This window comes from Symphodus melops (genome assembly GCF_947650265.1).
Source record: "Symphodus melops genome assembly, chromosome: 1".
Lineage (NCBI taxonomy): Eukaryota > Metazoa > Chordata > Actinopteri > Labriformes > Labridae > Symphodus > Symphodus melops.
Genome location: NC_136691.1, coordinates 32,929,585 through 32,948,144, shown reverse-complemented (window position 1 = coordinate 32,948,144; position 18,560 = coordinate 32,929,585). Strand labels below are relative to the sequence as shown.

The 18,560-nt window shown below is 43.0% G+C and overlaps 2 protein-coding genes across 2 annotated transcripts; both read right to left on the bottom strand.

Annotated features, from left to right (window-relative positions):
- Positions 1 to 341: 341 nt before the first annotated feature.
- Positions 342 to 1,340, bottom strand: LOC306826750 (P2Y purinoceptor 2-like; the record flags this gene model as incomplete). Its single annotated transcript, XM_079348263.1, has 1 exon — positions 342 to 1,340. One exon carries the CDS (start codon positions 1,338 to 1,340, stop codon positions 342 to 344), a length of 999 nt encoding a protein of 332 aa, XP_079204389.1.
- Positions 1,341 to 6,984: 5,644 nt separating this feature from the next.
- Positions 6,985 to 18,426, bottom strand: nelfb (negative elongation factor complex member B). Its single transcript, XM_079371792.1, has 13 exons — positions 18,126 to 18,426; positions 16,389 to 16,549; positions 16,216 to 16,315; positions 14,710 to 14,940; positions 14,421 to 14,606; positions 14,224 to 14,336; positions 12,905 to 13,007; positions 11,970 to 12,065; positions 11,746 to 11,888; positions 10,880 to 10,986; positions 9,471 to 9,612; positions 8,895 to 9,003; positions 6,985 to 7,218 (listed from the first exon to the last, which is right to left on the bottom strand). Exons 1-13 carry the CDS (start codon positions 18,240 to 18,242, stop codon positions 7,060 to 7,062), a joined length of 1,767 nt encoding a protein of 588 aa, XP_079227918.1. The 5' UTR covers positions 18,243 to 18,426; the 3' UTR covers positions 6,985 to 7,059.
- Positions 18,427 to 18,560: the final 134 nt, after the last annotated feature.

Below are 18,560 nucleotides of genomic sequence, written 5' to 3'. Positions count from 1 at the left end.
AAAACTGCCTGTCGGCCCATCTGGCCGCTGATTGGTCAGATGGTGATGCTTCGCGCTGTCAATCATTGCGTCTCTTTTTTTTTTCTCTCCTGCCTCCGACTGACTTGGTGCTCTCCGCGTGCCTCTCGGCAAAGTGCACGCGCATCCTTTACACCAACCTGCAGCTAAATGTAGATTCCCATTAATCTCACAGTGTTATCAGTCTTTGCTTTTAAATCGTAAGAAGACAGCACATTTCTGAAGCTCTTCTTATAAAAACAGAGCTGGAGACAGAAGCAGAGTTTAATCTAATGTGTTAGGGAAGAGACACACAGCATAGCCCTTAAGTGTTCATTTAAATGCTACTGATTTTGAGTATTGTCTGAATCACTCCTGTTGGGGCTGTCTCTCTGTCCAATCCTTAAAGACCGGCATGCATCACGAAAATGTTGTGAGCCAAAACAGTACAATAGTGGATCCAGGCAGCTGTTCACTCCTGTTAAAATCCAGGATGCGTAATATGCTGTCTCGACCTTCAGGAGAACACAGCGATGTTGTGGGAAGTATTTCTGTAGAACCACCCCAGTGGTTCGTAGCACGTTCAGAGGCAGGAAGCACAGGCCAAATATAAGCAGACACATGCCGATCATCCTCTGGGATTTCTCCTTCACTCTCAGACCTTTGGCTGTGCTGATGTTGAGGCGAGTTAAGGTGTTCGCCAGTCGGCCATAGCAAACAGCCGACACAAGGAAAGGGAGGAGAAAGCCAAAGACGAAGAGGATGAAGTTAATGACAAAATAGGAGTGTGCCAGGTTCTTCTGGTGGATGGAAAGGCATTGATTGTTGGCGCTGTCTTCACTCAGAGGAAGCATGAAAGCGTAGATGAGAGACTGGACGAGAAGCACAGACCACACTCCTGCACACAGCTTACGGACAAACTGCTTCTGCTTAATGCAGGAGCTTTTGTTGTGTCGCACCACAACTGCATATCGATGGAGGCTGATGAGCGTGAGGAACATGGTGGTGCCGTAGACATGAGAGCTTATGAGGGCAATCTTAACTTGGCACAGGAAGCGACCAAAGGGCCAATTGTTGCCCATCGCAAAGTACACCGCCATCATGGGAGTTACAGGGGTGGCGATGGCGTCACTGAGGGCCAGGTGGAACTGCAAGGTGGTCCCGGAGGTCCAGCTGGGCATCCGACAGCAGAAGACCCAGAGGCTGAAGGTGTTGAGGAGGAAGCCGAGGAGGACGACCAGGCACATGAGGCAGGGGATGGACACATGCTGGCTCTCGCTAAGACAAGATTCTGAGTCATTACTGCTGTTCCCATGCTGAGAGGAAACCAGGTAAGGCTCCATTTTCTCAAAGATATTCTGGTTTCTGACACCTGTGGGGAAAAAAGCAAAAAAGTTGTTGCATTCTATTCAATAGCACTAGATCTCTTTCAAACAATTCCCTGTGTGCTCTCCTGAGGTCTTCATTGGCCTAACCAGTCCAAATGACTCACCAGTGAAATGTATTCTCTCTTTAAATATTGAGAAGATCCACATCTGTTAGGTGGGAATGTGTAACCAACCTATTCTAGTTTACTGCTGTTTTCTCTTTTTTGTCTTCTTAGTTCTGTGAAACTCATGGCCCTTTACTAAAGGTTAGTCTGTGGTGACAAAAATAACAACATCAAAACAGAAGCAACGTGATCTACAGTCCTCCAACTTAGTACAACAACAGAAAAACAAATGTCCCCTGGAGAGGCAGCATGGTGAAACTGTGCAAGGACTGTTGGCATTAGTTAGCAGTAGTGTAAGTATACATGAGTCTGATCAACTTGGAGAGGTCTGACACTGTATTGCTAATTTTTATGACATTGAGGGGAAGTTGGGATTCATTGCTTTAGTGTCATGGTTAATGCATAACAAAGACGTATAAGTTCCCAAAATACAAGAGTCACCAAAACAAAAACATCCTTTAGGCATACATATAAAAAGACACCAAAGTGACCGTTTAGTGTGTCTGTTATATGTAGGCCTTTATTACAGGCTCCCAGTTACTGCTCAAATCAAATATAAAACACACATATACACACTGCCAATGAAAGGTGTCTGAGCCAACCTTCACAACAGGGCCCCAAGTCTCAATCTGTCGCCCCCCGGTGGTGACACAGACTAACAAACTCCATTCCATCTACAGAGTCCCTTTAGGAAAAGAAGCTTTAGGCCCAGCTTTTTCATGAACACCTACACACTTACTGATGTTAATGATGATCGTTCTGTTTGATAATAAACAGCTGTCGATATTTCACTTTACGTCTGTGTACTTCCTGTCAGCACCTGTGTGTCCGATGAGACTCAAAGCTGTTTGTTTACACTTACTGACTTCTTTGTACATCCTCACTTGTGTTGATCTAACTCTCTGATGTGCGTTGAATTAGATAAAAGTGTCTGCTAAATGAATTGTGTGAATTCTTATTTAACACAACAGCATTCTCATCACTTTCCAATTGGAGTAGACTTGCAGTACTTTGTAAATACAGGGTTTAAAAAAAAAAAAAAAAAAAAAAAAAAAATCTCTTTCTATAATTAAATTGCCTCTATAGTTTGCCTTTCTGAGTAAATAAATACTGCACAAGGAATGAACACAAGGACATTTGTAGCAGCACAAGTTATTCTTGGTCTCTCTTCACAGTTCACTGTTTCAAAGGAAGTCGGTAAAAAAACGTTTATGTTTTGTGTTCCTTCTGATGGACTGAGTTTCGCTCCTTGTCATCATTTCATTTATTTAAAAACACTTTTTCTCCTCTTTAAAATGAGTGTGTATGCTTTCAATAATGTCAGCACTGTTTCTCTGTGTATTTACTGAACCTCTCTCCTCTAACGTGTCCAGTCCAGAGCTGTACCTGTTGTTGTTGTGGTTGTAGTTTTAATGTTGTATCTGTTCTCTGTTGCATGTATTACGTTGCTTGTTTTGTCTGTAGTGTGTTGTGTTTTGTCCTTATATTATTATGTTGTACTTATGTCTTTGTAAATATGTTCTGGGACCCCTTGAAAACGAGGTGATACACCTCAAGTGTAATTAATATATAATACATCAAACCATCAGTATGCCAGCTTGATCCAATGTTTACTGATCAACACAAAACGGATGCATGTTGTTCACTGTAATTTGAATAACCACATCCTGCTGGTTCATGAATCAACTTCCTGTTCTGACGCTTTCTCTATACATCTGTAAATACCGTAAATTCCGTACTATTGAGCGCACCTGGATATAAGCCGCACCGGCTAAAAATAAGTAAATAAATGTATTTGTACATATATAAGCCGCACTTGATTATAAGCCGCAGGTGTCCACGCTATAACAAGAGCTATTTACACAGACGTAGGCTACCGGTAACATCCGCAAATACTGTAGCGTCCGTACGGACGTTAAAGGACGACGAGAGCGTTCAAATAATAACTTTTAATAACCCGATCACTGTCGGCCGTGACCACGCCGTTTACAGCAGAGAGCAACACATAACTTGCCGTAACAATCCAACTCTCTCCCCCAGCGTTCTCTCATACAGCCACTCAACACGTCCTCGCTGGTGCATTCACTGACTCTCCACATAATCGGAATTATGAACACATTATCAACTACTGACTTTACAACATGAACCGTTACAATACGAAGCCTAGCCGACGGTGTCTGTAACACGGCTGATGAAAAAGATGACCGTAATATATTTCACAAGAAAAAGTCCATCCATTCACTGCCTCAGAATGACTTCATTACTCACTTCCTCAGTCTCTGTTGTCGCTGTCAGTGTCATCTTAACGTGCAGCAGCTCTGTTAGCTTCTTTGACAGCCAGGTCGATCGCCTTTAACTTGAAAGCTGCCTCATATGTATTTCTCCGTGTGTTTTCCATGATGAGGGTGCGTGCATGAAGCGCAAAATGACTGATATTAAGATCCGACGTGACGAAGTCAAATGTTTTTGCGGCAGAAGCTCATTGTCCCCCATAAAAAAATCCATAAATAAGACGCACCGGAGTAGAAGCCGCAGTGCTCGAAGTGTGAGAAAAAAGTAGCGGCTTATAGTCCGGAATTACATGCTTTTGAATCACTTACTTAAAGTGAGATGTAAACTACAGAAAGCCTCATATCTATATTTATTCTCACTAAATATTTAATGGTTTTAGAAATATCTACATTCAGACTGTTAGTAAATATCTGCTTGAGGAAAACTAAGTTACACAAACCTTAATAAAAAGCTTTGATACAAATAAAGTCAGATGAAGTGTTTCGTTGTAAGAGGTTGTTAGTGTAAAAAACGGACCCTGAGAAAATAAGAAAGTATTCTTTAGATTAGGGGAGAAATGCCCTTTAAAAAGTGTGTGCATTAACGGCTACCAAGACTGTAAAGGTACGTAAGATATGGTTCACATCATGTACAGTTTATTTTAAGCAGTCACAGAGTCTCTGTGGCTTGTATACAATCAACTATGCATCTAACTGTGTTGTGGTGTTGTCAATATGAGACTCTTCAGCTCACGTCAGAAACACTCTTGTAACTGGATGTGTTCATATGTATAAGACACACATCTTTATTCAACTTTGGCCCGAAACTGACATGAACTACAAGTTGCTTACAGGAGCTTGGAAGTGACCATCAGTTTTGAACTTCCCTTTAGTTTTAACCAAGTGGCAGCATCTACTCTTGACTGATAAAGCCAATGTGGAAGTGCAAAACCCCCTGCAGTACCACGAGGGTCCACTTGAGGCTGGCTCAGAGAGCCGAGCGGGCTGGCGAAGCATTAAAGGAAAGGCCGTCCCCATCACTGTCAGCATATGATGTCTACACCTTCCAGCAGGATTTGAAATACTTAATGCTGTTCCTGTGTTGCTGGTATGAAAGTTTCCACCGTACATTAAGGCTGCAATGAGAGCATGGAAAAGAAAGAACGGAGGTGTGACAATTATTGACTTCTTTTGCTGTTTATTACGGTCATAAAAGAAGCATGATCAAAATTAATTTTGGTTTCCAGATTAAGTAGGTATACAACAATAATGACTTTATCAAGCTGCCCGGGCTATCCTATACGAACAGTGATGGACCTTCACTTTTATCCATGCCGCCCCATTGACCCATGCGGGTTACTGAAGAGCTCAGTGTACCGTCCATGTTAATGTGTTCATTTTGACTGTACAAACGATGACTTTGTTCATCATAGCTCACCTCTGTGTCGGCACATGCTGTACGGTGGGATTCATCAAGAGTCATGCCTAATTAGGGGCGGGGCTTAGTTGACTGAAAGAAGTGAATTCTTGGCCAGGAGGCTTAAAGCCAGCCTTAGCTCTTTTTTTTGCCTGTTGCTAGGTCAACCATTCAGCAGGTTGCCATTTTGCCAAAAAGGTGGCTGCCATCGTTGGGCTTCAAACTCGGCTCTGCTCTCGAGAGCTTGTTCATATTTTACACAGTGCAAGATTAACATTTGGTTTTTACAGTTTAGTAAGTTAAACAGACCCATCCACCCATAGCTTGGCTTTATCTTTGAAACGCCACCCTCCTAAAAACTGTCACACGGGTTTCTTTCTTAGAATTGTTATTTCCTGATGGTGACAGTGATATCACCCCTATGACATCATCAGGTGTTACTTTCCCACCCATACTGATACCCTCACAAGTTATCTAATATTAACGCCTTTATAAGACTTGAAAGTTGAAACTAGTTTTTGTGGAGGAACTTTGTGGAGTTTAGAGAAGTAGTGTTGGTTTCATATACTGGGCATGAATTTAGAAACGTGCATTTCTCACTAAGGTTTAGTGAGGTTTCCTGCCACTTAAACACACAGCTCAAGTGTTCACCACAGAATCGGCAGCCAATCTTTTACAGAATGTTTTAGCTGATTAACAAGTGGAATTTCAGCTTAACTGTTCATTTTTTAACATGTTTTTTAATGACATTAAATTGTACAGTTGAGTGAGTCAACTAGTGTTCAAATATACAACTACATATATGCCCTTACAGCTTGCCCCCCACCCATCCACCCCAAAAAGTCCCCCCACCCCTTAGTGTCTGAACTCCTGTCTCTTCAGTGACTTTTCTTTTTTAAACATGCACGTAAAGGAATGGACAGAAAAAGCATGACTAACACTAATTAAACTAAGTGAAATAATCACAGGAAAATAAACATCTCAAACAAAAAGGCAAAAGAGCAGGCAATCATAAAAATCTTAAGTGTTATTCTACCTATTTCACATTATTTTCACAAACTGATTTAATCAGCTGTCTCCTGCATTTGTCAGGAGGTTAAAAAAAGAAAATCTATATAATGGTACCATCCTCTTGGATTGTTTGTATTATTTACTAAAAGCCCAAATAAGTCTCAATAAACTAGCATGAGCCACATCTGGACAATCGTTATGTGAGAAACACTCAGAATATAATAATTTCTTTTTTAACGCCTAAATATTTGAGGTTTGCTAACTTATCGGAGGTGTATCTCAGCTATAATGTTATTGAATGTAAAGTATAAGTGGACCGTGGAGGAGACTTAGAGAAATGATTCCTACCAGCAGTGTTGAAGTTGTCGTGCAGCGAATGCTGAGCCCAGTAAAACACAGACTGCCTGTTTCTGTTTCACACTCTCTGACCGTGTAGCTGCAAGAGGTGTAGCCCAGTGTGGTCTGTAGAAGACAGACGTTTACAGGCGCACGGGACACAGTGTAAACAGAGACAATGATGAAGTGTTGTTTCAGAAGTGATCCGCGTCTTGACATTTTTATTATGAAACACAGCGACACCACTTTTTGCTTCGTCTGAATAAGCATTTATTTACAGTTCTGTGGAACTCCTGACAACTCAAAAAGAACACTGTGAGATTATTCAATGCAGAGGTTCAGGAACAAATCTAGATGGCTGCAGGTCTACACAGTCAGATCTTCTCAAAGAGGAACATCTGAAGACATGATGTAGAAAAACAAACCGGTTCATACAATGAAACGTACAGTACAAAAAAACCTTCTTTTTTTTTTTTGTTTGGAGAAATGCACGAGCCAACTGTTGGCTGTATTTACACTCAGTCACTGCTGACGTCTCAGAGAGGCGTGGTCGGGGTGGAGGCGGTGGTGGGGACGGTGACTGGATGCAGACCCAGATCAAGGGAGGGGGTTTCTTCCGGGGCTGGAGGGCTCTTCTTTTGGGCCTCGAGCTTCTCCGTCAGCTGGGTGTACAGCTCCTTCACCGGCTCGCCGCTCTGTGGTCACCGGGGACACAAGCACAGAATCAGAGTCAGTACAGCACACAGGATTTTTAAAGTGCTCTATCTCTCAGCTTGTTTACACACTGGACTTTAAGGATTGGGATTCAGATTGTGCTTATAGTCTCAGATTCTTAACAGGTCTCACTTCTCACTTCTGTTGTTTTATTTTTTTTTTTGAGTGTAGAGTGTGCGGTGAGAACTTTTTCTCGACATGCTGCATTCAAATCAGCGCTCAGTAACACAGAGCTGTCAGTCAGGATCAGGCTGATCTTCTCTGCTCTGCTATCATCACACTTGATTTGAGGCTGCCAGAGGTTTTCCTTTGTGCTTTGAGTGCATGTGGTCAACCAAACTCTGATGGCTATGACATGTTATCCCCGTCCTCTTAGTCAAAGCACTTCGTCACTTCTGCTGGTCATGGCTGACACCGTGCATACAGCGCTAAACTAAAACAACTGCCGCAGAGGGAGGAGTGAAATGTGACGTGAATAAAAACGTCAACCACAAATGATGATCATACTCATCCCTCGCACATTCATCCAGACTCTAATTAACTCAACATTTGACAATGTGTCCCTGAAATGATGTTGATACTCTGTGACACGTTAAACCTCGGTTTGGTCATTTTCATTTTCTTAAGATACGATTTTGGTTAAAATTGTCTTTAAGTCTTGACACTAATTATTAACTCATGTGCTCTAAAAAAAAGGAACGAAAAAAAAATCTGTCATCTGTAGCCGTTTTAAACTCGTAAAAACTTTGACCAATGTCGGCACTCGCTGCACGTTTTATAAACCAATCAGGCGTCTTCGTCTCCCTGCTCGTTCTCTACACCATGCATGCACGAGGCCACACTCAAAGCATGAGCTGAAAGCCACTTCTGGATCAATGGCGCTAGAGCATGTAATTAAAGGGGCGTGGCTACAGAGGGAGCACAGAGGGGAGGGGCCGAGTGCAGATGTAGCACAGAGAGAGCGATACCTTCAACATCATGCTCGACCCTGCCTTAAACCTCATTGTTGCTATTAACTAAAATTAGAAACATCCAGGGCATCATGCATGTGATCATTTCCAGACTTCAGTCCTCTGAGGGAAGCGAAGCTCGCTCTTTCCTGACGTTTGTCTTCATGCTTCACAAGACAAACCTCCAATAGCTGAACCCAAAGTGATGAGAAAACTGTCAATACCACGAATGACCCCTCACCACTGAGGTGCTGATCATCTTGATCACATTACTCCTGTGTTTGGTGAATGATGGGAAATAATTGTGCTGCATTAGACAAATAGATGGATTACATTGGTCCATACACATGAGCTTCTCTGTGATGTGGAGTCATAGTTTCTCAGCAGGGCGACGTCTCCCTGCAGGCTGTGCAGATATTTATAAATAACAATGGGGGCTCATTGCAGAAACATCAGACTCATTGGCGTGGCAGCATGCAGCTCGTGACGGTTTCAAAATGTTGAGCTGACTGAACCGTGATCCTGTGGCAGGTTACTGACTGTGATATCATGATATCAGAACATGTAAGAAATATAAAGGTTCTTTGTCCAGCTTGAACGCTCGGTCCAGACATGCACGCAGAGCGACTTATTTCTTCTTCTTGATTCAACCAATCACAGCGAGCGCAGCCTTCTTTTAAAGCACACAGAGTAGAAATGAAGCCGACCTGTTTTGGAGGTTCGAGGGTTTTCAGCATCGTTTCCATGTAGGAGGGCAGCACTTTGTGGTGTAGGTGGAGCAGCATGCGGAGGGCGTGTCGGTGGACATTCTCTTTACTGAAACATATTCAGACGGGAACATAAAGAGTCAGGAAAATCACTTTTTTTTCCTGACGAGAACACTCCAGCTCAGACTGCTTTGTTCTTCACACTCTGGGGTCTCATACTGACTTAAAGGGATAATTCAGCCATTAGCATTAAGCTTTGTATCATTGGAAACATAGAAGTGTAGGGTTAGTATGGTTGTGAATCCAGCCCTCATTTTGCCCTGAAACGAGGAAAAAAACATTTTCTTTGCCTGAAAGTTGTCTTAGGGTTACGTGACGCAATACGACTACTTTTGTGTCCGGTAAAGAAAACTTTCTGGCAAAGGAAAAACATATTTTTCTCATCTCAGGGCAAAATGAGGGCTGGATTCACGAGCATTCAACACTACTACCATGTTTCTAATGATACAAAGCTTCATGTAAATGGCTGAAGTATCCCTTTAAATGTGAAGCCATACAAAAACACATTCAGCCCACCTGGAATAAGAGGTCAGAAGGAAGCCGTCGAAGACAACAGAGCAGAACTCTTCTGATCCGAACTCGTCAGAGAGCAGCGTCAGGTGTCCGGTCAGCAGGTGCAGGAAGATGTCCCCAAACGCCATGTCGTTGTACGTCTCCACTGTGAGGGAGCAGAAGGTACATCTCTGACTCTCACAGCCTTTACATGGGTGTGTTCAGCTCTATTAAATCTACTTCTGTGCGGAGGTTTTCTCAGCACAGGCGGAAACTCTATAATACTATGATCTGCACAACCGATGAGAAGAGAATATCTGACATCGCCAGCGAAATGGATTCAGCTATTGACGTTGTTTCATCCAATTAAAAAGGGACTGAGCTAATCTCTGACAGAACTTCATCATGTTGACCTGAACAAATTGGAATAACATTTATTTAAATATGAAAAAGCGTCTATATTGGGATTTTAATTCAGAATGACGTCATATCTTTAATCAATTTAACCCTCTATAGGGCAATCATTGAAATAATGTGAAATTCAAAGATTCAACCTCAGAGGGTTGTTCGGAGACATAACAGAACTTTATTTCTGTTAAAATATTTTTCAATTTTTTTTTTAATTTCATGTAGAAAAATAATTGACAAACATTGACAAAGTTACCATATTTGGTACAATAGCAGGATCAGTGGTAGAGTGACCTCTTCTGATTGGCTGAGTGAGGATCACATACTTCTCAACCTTACTGAGGTACAGAAGGGTGGCCATAAGTGTTGTGTACGGAAATGACCCAAAAAATAGTCAGTTGTCCGACGAAGGGTTCAAATAAACCCTGGCTCTGCCTCAGACACTCAATGAATGTGTTCAACGTTTGTGTGAAGGATGCAAACTGTGATCTCCCACACCACGCTCCCTGCGGCCCGTGCATTTTCCCCACGCCTGATGTAACCGCAGACTATAAATATTAATGGATGAATCTGCCTGTTCCTCAGTGGGACTCTGGAGGCTCATCAGCAGCAGCCGCCGTGCTGGAGATCCTGTTTCAGCCTCACAACAGGCCGAGAGCCTCGAGAAATCCTGTTCCATCACTTCCACTTCTCAGTCAGCTCAATCATGAGCCTAACTATGGAGAACAGGTATTACTCACATAATCAAAACAGATGTTAATATAATAATATAATATTCACCCACAGTACAGTGTGGAGGACCATGAGGATTAGAACTAATCAGACTAATAGTTTTTTTTGTACCAGGCTGTAGTGAGTTTGTGACTCAGCCTCAAGTGGACACTTGATGAACTGCAGTTTTTTTTCACGTCTTTGTCTTTATTTTTCATTGGAGGTTGCTGATTGCATGTAATGTGTGGTGAGGGAAACCGATGGCCGAGTGTGGTGAGCTTGTACTTCCTCCACAGAAAGGGCGCCTTACTCACCGAGGGCGGGCAGCAGCCTCTGTAAGGCGTTCTTGTTCCTCTGTTTGGCAATGTGGAGGACGTAGTACAGACCCATCTCACAGGCCACCCTGTTCTCCTGCAGGTACCTGAGGAGGAGGAGGAGGAGAAACATGCACATCAGGACCTGTATGGTTATTATTATTATTATTATGCAGCCCTGATGTATTAAAGGCTTTTAATGCAAACCCCTCGGAAGGCCTCTGAGCTCTTTTATAGCTTCTTAGTTGGACCCCTGCACTGAAGGATTCATTCATTTCAAAAATGTTCAAAACATTTTTTTTTAATTTTGACTGAAACACTATTTTTTTTTTTTAATAATTCACTAAAAGCTGCTGGCTTTAGAACGTGAGGCTGAGTCCTTTCACTGACAGCTGGTGTAAAACATGGCACCATAGGGTTGTGAGCCTTTTACCGTTTAGGATGTGAGATTAGAAACAGCCAACTCGGCCTGCACGATGTGTGAAAAATACGTGATGTGGGATTAAAATTGTTCCATTTTTTTTAATCTATTCTTTGAAAGAAAAAGAAACAAAACAGTGCCTGTGTTAGCTGCACATTTGTCCTGAATCCAAAATGAATGGACACAGCAGAGCAAAGCATGTTCATCATAAAGGGACACTGTGCACAGGCTGGTTGAGAAAGCGTTGCTTGTTTTTAAAATCTGATTATCTGCTTCTTCTGTGAGGAAATGTGAAGAGAATAGTTCATGAATGAACAGGTTAAACTGAGCTGATTAAACAGTCAACGTGGATGCATAAAGTGAGAGATCACGCATGTGCTGCTGATGAGAATATATTCAGCCTCTCTCTCTCTCTCTCTCTCTCTCCTTGCAGAGCTTTGTTTACTTGTTGAAGGCGTCCGGCAGGGTGGCGGGGTACGTCTGCGAACTCTTCTCCTCACTGGGAAGCTTCTGCTCAACGGTGAAGGTGTGATCATCCACGACCACCGACATCATGGCGGGCAGGAAGCGCGTCACCACCTCCAGATCCTAAAACGCACGCACAGGTTGCTCTTCATCGAGCGTCTGCCGAGGAGCAGGAAGGTGATTTAAAGGGGCGGAGACACTTACCAAACGAGGCTCTTTGAAGACCTGGCTGTCAATCATGTCCCACGCTCCCTGACCCAGGGAGAGCATCCTCAGCAGCAGCATCAGGTCCGAACTGTCCTGCTCACAAACACAACAACTCTCTTAGAGTCGCTCCATACGATGAGCGTGTGTGAGGGAACTCTTGGTATAGTTTGAGTTTATTTACACATTGTTGAGCCCAACAGGAAAAAAAAGCGATTTAAAAATAAATCCTCATCTCAGAGAGATTCAGCAAATTAAAATAAAATAAAGATAACAAGGTAGAAATATTAACTATCAAATTAAATGATCACATTTTTAAATGATTCCAGTAACACTAAAGAGTCTGTTTCAATAATGAACCGATCCTTTCCTGTCTACATACAAATGTTAGCTGAGTCATGTCTCTTTATGTTTGAGGTGTTTTTGTTGTTATTGAAGTCGTCAGACTGTCTGATTCTTCGACACTTTCCCGACACTTGGCTTTTTAAGCCAAACAATCTCAAATTTAGAAAATCAATTCTTTTGTATCAAACATTACAGAAAGCTCAGTTCAGTTATTTTTTGAAGCTGAAGCTTCAGCAGGACAGTAAACGCAGCCGTGCTCAGATTCACCTCGAGTCACGTTACTGTCTCCTAAAAACGGACGGCGAGCAGAGGAACACACGCCGCTGACACTACACGTCGAGGTGTTGACAGTGTGCAGGATTTTGATTTGAGGTCATTTAGGATCAGAAATGAGCCAAGTGTGGGAGCCTGGGACTTTTGATTTCCCTGTGTATCATCTTATCACCCTTTCATATTCTTGTATCTCGTTAAGCGTGGTGCTTGTAGAAATGAATGGTGACACGTTATTCGGGGTTCTGCTCCTCTGCAGAGCATGTTGTCTCGTCACTGCCCCCTGCTGTTAGCTGTTTGTCTGTGCACTGCATGCTCACCCTGGGTAAACCGTCCTGGCTCAGCAGCTCCTGCAGGTTCCTCACGATACTCAGCACCAGGGTGTTACAAGCAAACGGGTCACACAGGATCATGGACAGGTCCCTGAAACACACGCCCACTTCAATGTCACGAGGGGGGCACCATGATGACGCCATGTCGGAAAGTGTCATGAAGCTGGTGCTCTTTTAACGTGGCTCGATCACCATGGTAACTGACTCATCGCCTGGTCGTTTAAGCCTCCTGACAAACTGTCACATAGCGCCACCTGTCAATCATATCAGCTACACGCCGAACTACACATGACACAGATCGTTTTCTCTTTCAATGGACCCCCACGTTCAGTGTGTGCCCATGATAATAACAACGTACCAGAGCTACTTTATTTGTTGTACCAGGCTGTAAACATTTTATCTATGGTGTAAAAACAGCTTCTTTTTGCCCGTCATGTGGCCTCTGGTTTTAACGTGCTGGTTTCAGGTCACACTCACACATCCACCCTCAAAGAGCGACGAGGACTCCGCATCTTCAGAAACATGTTTTTTTTTACGTTCGGTCCCAACATCCTGAAAAGTTCACTTTAACACGGCTGAGTTTACTGTGATCAGTCTTTAGACATCATCACCTATCAGAACAATCCATACATTTGATTTGCCCAAACACCAAAGTGATTTGCACCGGGGTTTTTTATCCATGACGTTATGAAGCTGTGAGTGCTGATTAAACTGCTGAAATCCTGTTTTCTCATCGTTCAAGATACCCACACGGAGCCGGGTATCTCACGAAACAAAGATATTTATTTACAGATTTACAGCATCAAAAAAATCTGTTCTTATGTCACATATGTGATCCGTGTTTACATTCGGAAACAGAATGGATGTGCTTAAAAACGCACTTCTGCGGTTACATGTGGATGAAGTTTTTTCTAAAAACGAGGTCGTGTGTACGTACGGTTTTTTTTTCTCTAGGCGGAGGGGGCAGGATATTCGTTTTTACAAAAACCCGGCTACGCGTGGACGACGCCTGAGAGTTGAACTGTGTGTCGTCGTCACGTCAGAAACGAACATGAGGCACCAAAGTTTGACAAAATAAACCGAGAACACGCTCGAGTCGATCCTCTTTGCACGTAGCAGCGGGGAAATTTTTTTTTCTACTACATACATGTATTCATCCTCTCTTCTTATTTCATCAGTCTGACAGAATCGGATAGCTGCTTATGGTTCCAACGTGTGCGGAAGAAGAAGCATCAGATGAGGCACTAAACGCCTCAGAGCCTGGAGCAGAAACTCAGAGTTAAGAGTCATGGAGGAAAGTTTTTTACCCTAAGACTTGCTCTTGTCCTTTCTTCACTCCGTCCAGGAAACCCTGCAGCTCTCTGGCTCGCTTGCCGTCCACAAACTTCTCCCGTATGCAGGCGTCTAAACACCAAGTGAACTGTGGAAGCAGACGACAGATTCAGAGTCGGTGAGTCACAGGCGCTCCCCTCAGAGGTCACATGATCAGTGCTGGCGTCCTCACCTTGTGACAGGGGTCCACGGAGCAGATCTCACTGATGTCCAGGTCATGGAGCGACATCAGCAGCTCGGCTCTCAGCGTGCAGTAGTGCACGTTCCTGGTCCTCAGGAAGAGCGTTCGTAAAAACTGCAGCACCATGTCGTACAGCTTCACGTTCTTCCCGATCATCTGCGTCAGCTTTAGCACCACCTACAGTCAGAGCAGAAGCTCAAGGATCACCTCGCCACACGCCCTCAAAATCTCCGTCTTGCGAGTGTTCATGAACACATCCGGCGGGCAGTCGGCGACTCACCTCTCCTTGGCGTCGTGTTTTGGGAGACGGGCTGAAGAAATTGTGCAGGATGGAGAGGTCGCTGCTGAACAGAGCGGCTTCCTTCTCCACGATGTACTGCTTGAGGAGCGGAGACACTTCGTCCCCAAACAGAGCCTGGTTATCCTGCCAGATCTGCCTCTTCACCTCCACTGCACACACCTTGTACAGCTCCTTGTCGGCCATCACCATCTTCAGTTTCTTCTCTGGAACCTGCAGGAGGGAGCACGGGGGGGGGGGGGGACATGAGCACCTTATGACAGTCCTGGCTCCCCGAGCTTCCTCTTTCAATCTTTCATCCCAGACAGCAACAAATCACAGCGTTTAGGCTGAAATGACCGTGGATGAAAAATGGAAGTAAACAGTGACTGAAGGAGTCAGCTGCTTCTAAAAAGCCTTTATGCAGGTTTTAATGAGGTATGACACAGTGCTGCCTCTCCTTCAGACTCTAGTCCAGTGAAGGGTGGAAACCATTCTTTCAGTAACTGGAAACATTGGAGAGATTGTAGATCTGGACTTATGTCTTTATTTGAATAAAGCTTTTAATCTTTTATTCTGCACTGTAACTTTTAATGCCTTTTATATTCTCCTTTGAATTCATTTTATTTGAATTATTTTCACTTCAACAAATTTGAAGTTTGAATAATTTCAGTGATTTTTTAAAACTTTTTATAGTGATTGTGAATCACTGATTTTTGAGTATTTGTATTTGCACATTGCTGAGAGTTGGGCTGTGGAGCATCCTGCGGGGGTGTCTCGGAGGTCTGAGCTGTGACTCCACACAGATGAGATCAAACTGTGAACTCGGATCCTCGGGGAGACGTCCCAGGAGTCAGACCAGGAGGTGACTCAGTGTCTCAGTGTAAGACTTCAACAGTCACATGATGTGTGCACACTGAGCTCATCACTTACGGTTTATCGTTCGTTATAAACACACCCAACACGACTTTAAGAACCTATACGTGGTTCTGAATAATCAATACTGGATTATTTAATGTATCTTTTCCTTCCTCTGTCGTGATGCTTTTCATGTCTTGTGTAAAACACTTTGAATTGCCTTGTTGTTGAAATGTGCGACGTTTCTGTGCTTTTACAAACATTACACGGGGTGATAAGTGAATCCGCTCATCGATCACTTACATCCGATTTTTTTGCAAGATCAGAATGAAAAAATAAAAATAAATAGTGACACTGATAAGAACGTAGCTAACGTGACATCGACGTGGTGAAAAGTTTTGAGCGACGATATCCTCAAGTCCGCTAAGTTTGGCTGATGAAAATAACCACAGAATGTAAAACGCTGCAGTCAATTTGAAAAAGTCAGAGAGAGTCACTCACGCTGTTTTTTCTTTTAAATAATTGTCTTTTAAATTGACTATTAAAGTATTTCTTATCAGAATCCTCCGTTAATCGATAGAAAGCTCGATTACTAGCGGTCATGTATATTTGGATTTTCACTCTTTAGTGATTCAAAGAGACAACACTTGCCTTGGGGAGATGTTTGAGCACCTGCATCACCACCGGCTGGATGGACGGCATTTTGACGAGAGGAAAGCTCTTCTCCAGCAGCTCCTCCAGCTTCCCGTACCTGGAGGAGGAAGAAGGAAATGAAACAAAGACCAACATCATGTCTTCCCTTTAGGTATCCCTCAATGACAAACCTGTCCTCCTCTTTCCCCTCCGCGATGGTGGCCACTCGCTCCATCAGTTTATCGCGGAGCTCGTCGAAGACGGACTGATGGAACTCCAGCCGAGGCGTCCCGTGGAGGTCGAGGAAGGGGAGAGCGGACTGGAGGGTCGGCAGCAGGATCCCGTTTTCCATCTGCGGATGTGTGACACGTCAAAGAGTCAGGATCTCTTTAAAGACGCACAGAAAAACAAACAGCCAAGTGGATCCTTCTAGTGATACAACGGCCTGATGCAAAGGGAAAACATCAGGTCGTGTGGGTGTCATGGCTGCCAAAGGAGCACACGTAGGAAGGCTTTCATTCACTAACACACAGCGGGATTTCTTAAGAAAACACAGATGAACAACTGGATCGGAAATTCTGTGATTCTTAAAGTCTGTCACTTTGACACCTGCAGGCGCTGACATGTTTCTCTCTTATTATCGTGTCCGTCCAGCTCAGTGCAGGAAACCCAAGAAAGAAGAGGGGAGCTCCAGATGAAGCAGGTCGAGTCAATTCTTCTTTGCAATGACTCGGGTCGGGTGAATAAGAAATATTTATCGTATTTTGGGCGATGATCTTAAATATTGTACAGAACTAAAAAAAGAAGAGATGAATAGATTTTCTTTTTTAGTTCTTATTCGACAAAACAGTTTTCAACACTTCTTGACTGAGTTAAACTTTGTAGACATTATAAGCAGTTTAAAAAGTTACATTGCATTAATACTGAATCTTGACTCAAGTGTCGTGATGATATCGTATTGTGGATCCTCGAGGATACCCTACCTCTCTTCACAGAAAAAGATAACAGCGTTTTTCTTCAATATAAGAGTTCAGCCAGTCTGTGCTTTAAATGAACCAACCCCTCTACATCCAATCAAAATCTGCAAACACACAAGCAGTCGTAAAATAAGTAGGGATGTAAAGATTCATCGATTCAAAGGTGTCAGGATTCACATCGGTCCTCTGAAGAAGGAATCTCAGTAACACGGTGAGCGTCGGCAGCTGCAGAGAAAGGTTTACAAACTGAAGAGCCACCACTGTCTTTTAGACGTCTTGACTTCAACAAAACAGAAAATGAAAGAGGTGAGAAGATAACAGACGAGAGTAAACCTGTGTGTAAATATTACAAGAAAACAAGAAACTACACAAATAACACAAGCAACATAGTGCAGCATTTATTGAGAAGCTTTAATCACCTTCGCTTGCTGAGAGAAAAAAACCCTTAAAAGGTCAAAGCACACTGAGGAGCGGGTTTGAAGCCCCTAGGCATCTCGTTCATTCAACATTAAGTCGAAAGTTTCATTTTGTGAGTTTCATGAGTTGAGAGAAAGTTACCACACTAAAAATACTTTTCCATTTCTCTGAATCTTGCAGTAATCTGACAAACTGTTTAGAGTTATATGTGATCTGATTAATTGTATAGAGTTATATGTGATCTGATTAATTGTATAGAGTTATATGTGATCTGATTAATTGTATAGAGTTATATGTGACCTGATTAATTGTAGAGTTATATGTGATCTGTATAGTTTATGTATTTTTGTTTTGTTTGTGAGTCCCTCCCTTCAGTGTGTGCGGTCACTTTAACAATAATAATAATGAAAATAGTGTAATAATAATTTATTATTATTATAATTAATAATAATAATAATAATAATAATACACATTAAAGCTGCTCTGTACATCAGACTGGTATAGAAACAGAATATAAGACAAACTGAGCAGTACCTGAAACTGGTCGATGGCTTTCAGAGGCTCAGTGCAGTTGGTCAGAGTTTCTTTCAGGTCCTCTCCGTTAGAGATCCCGAGCTCCGGAAGACCCGCGAACATCTTCCCTTTAATCATCGGTTTCACACTAACGGCTGAAGGACACTCGGTTTCCACCGTGCACAATTACAGCTGAAAAGATAAACACTTACTACACAACTAAACACATTTTGCTTTTTCTCTGTCAGGGCAAATTTCCGCTAGTACGACTTTGTAAACAGTCCGCCTCAAACACCAACCACGACTCAGGTTCCGCCTTTTCTTCTTCTTCGCGCGCGCGTGTGTGTTTTTGGCGGGTTGCACTCCCAAATTAAAAATGCATATCGCCACCTGCTGTACCGGAGTAGTTACATGTGATACTGTTTTATTAATGTCTGTGGACCGGGTGTCATTAAG

Excerpts from the sequence above, each read along its gene's own strand:
- nelfb (XM_079371792.1), bottom strand. The coding sequence starts at position 18,242 with ATGATTAAAGGGAAGATGTTCGCGGGTCTTCCGGAGCTCGGGATCTCT. Across the intron at positions 14,607-14,709 it reads AAACACGACGCCAAGGAGAG|GTGGTGCTAAAGCTGACGCA; the intron begins GTGAGTCGCCGA and ends CTCTGACTGTAG. Across the intron at positions 7,219-8,894 it reads CCCTCGAACCTCCAAAACAG|AGCGGCGAGCCGGTGAAGGA; the intron begins GTCGGCTTCATT and ends CGGTGACCACAG.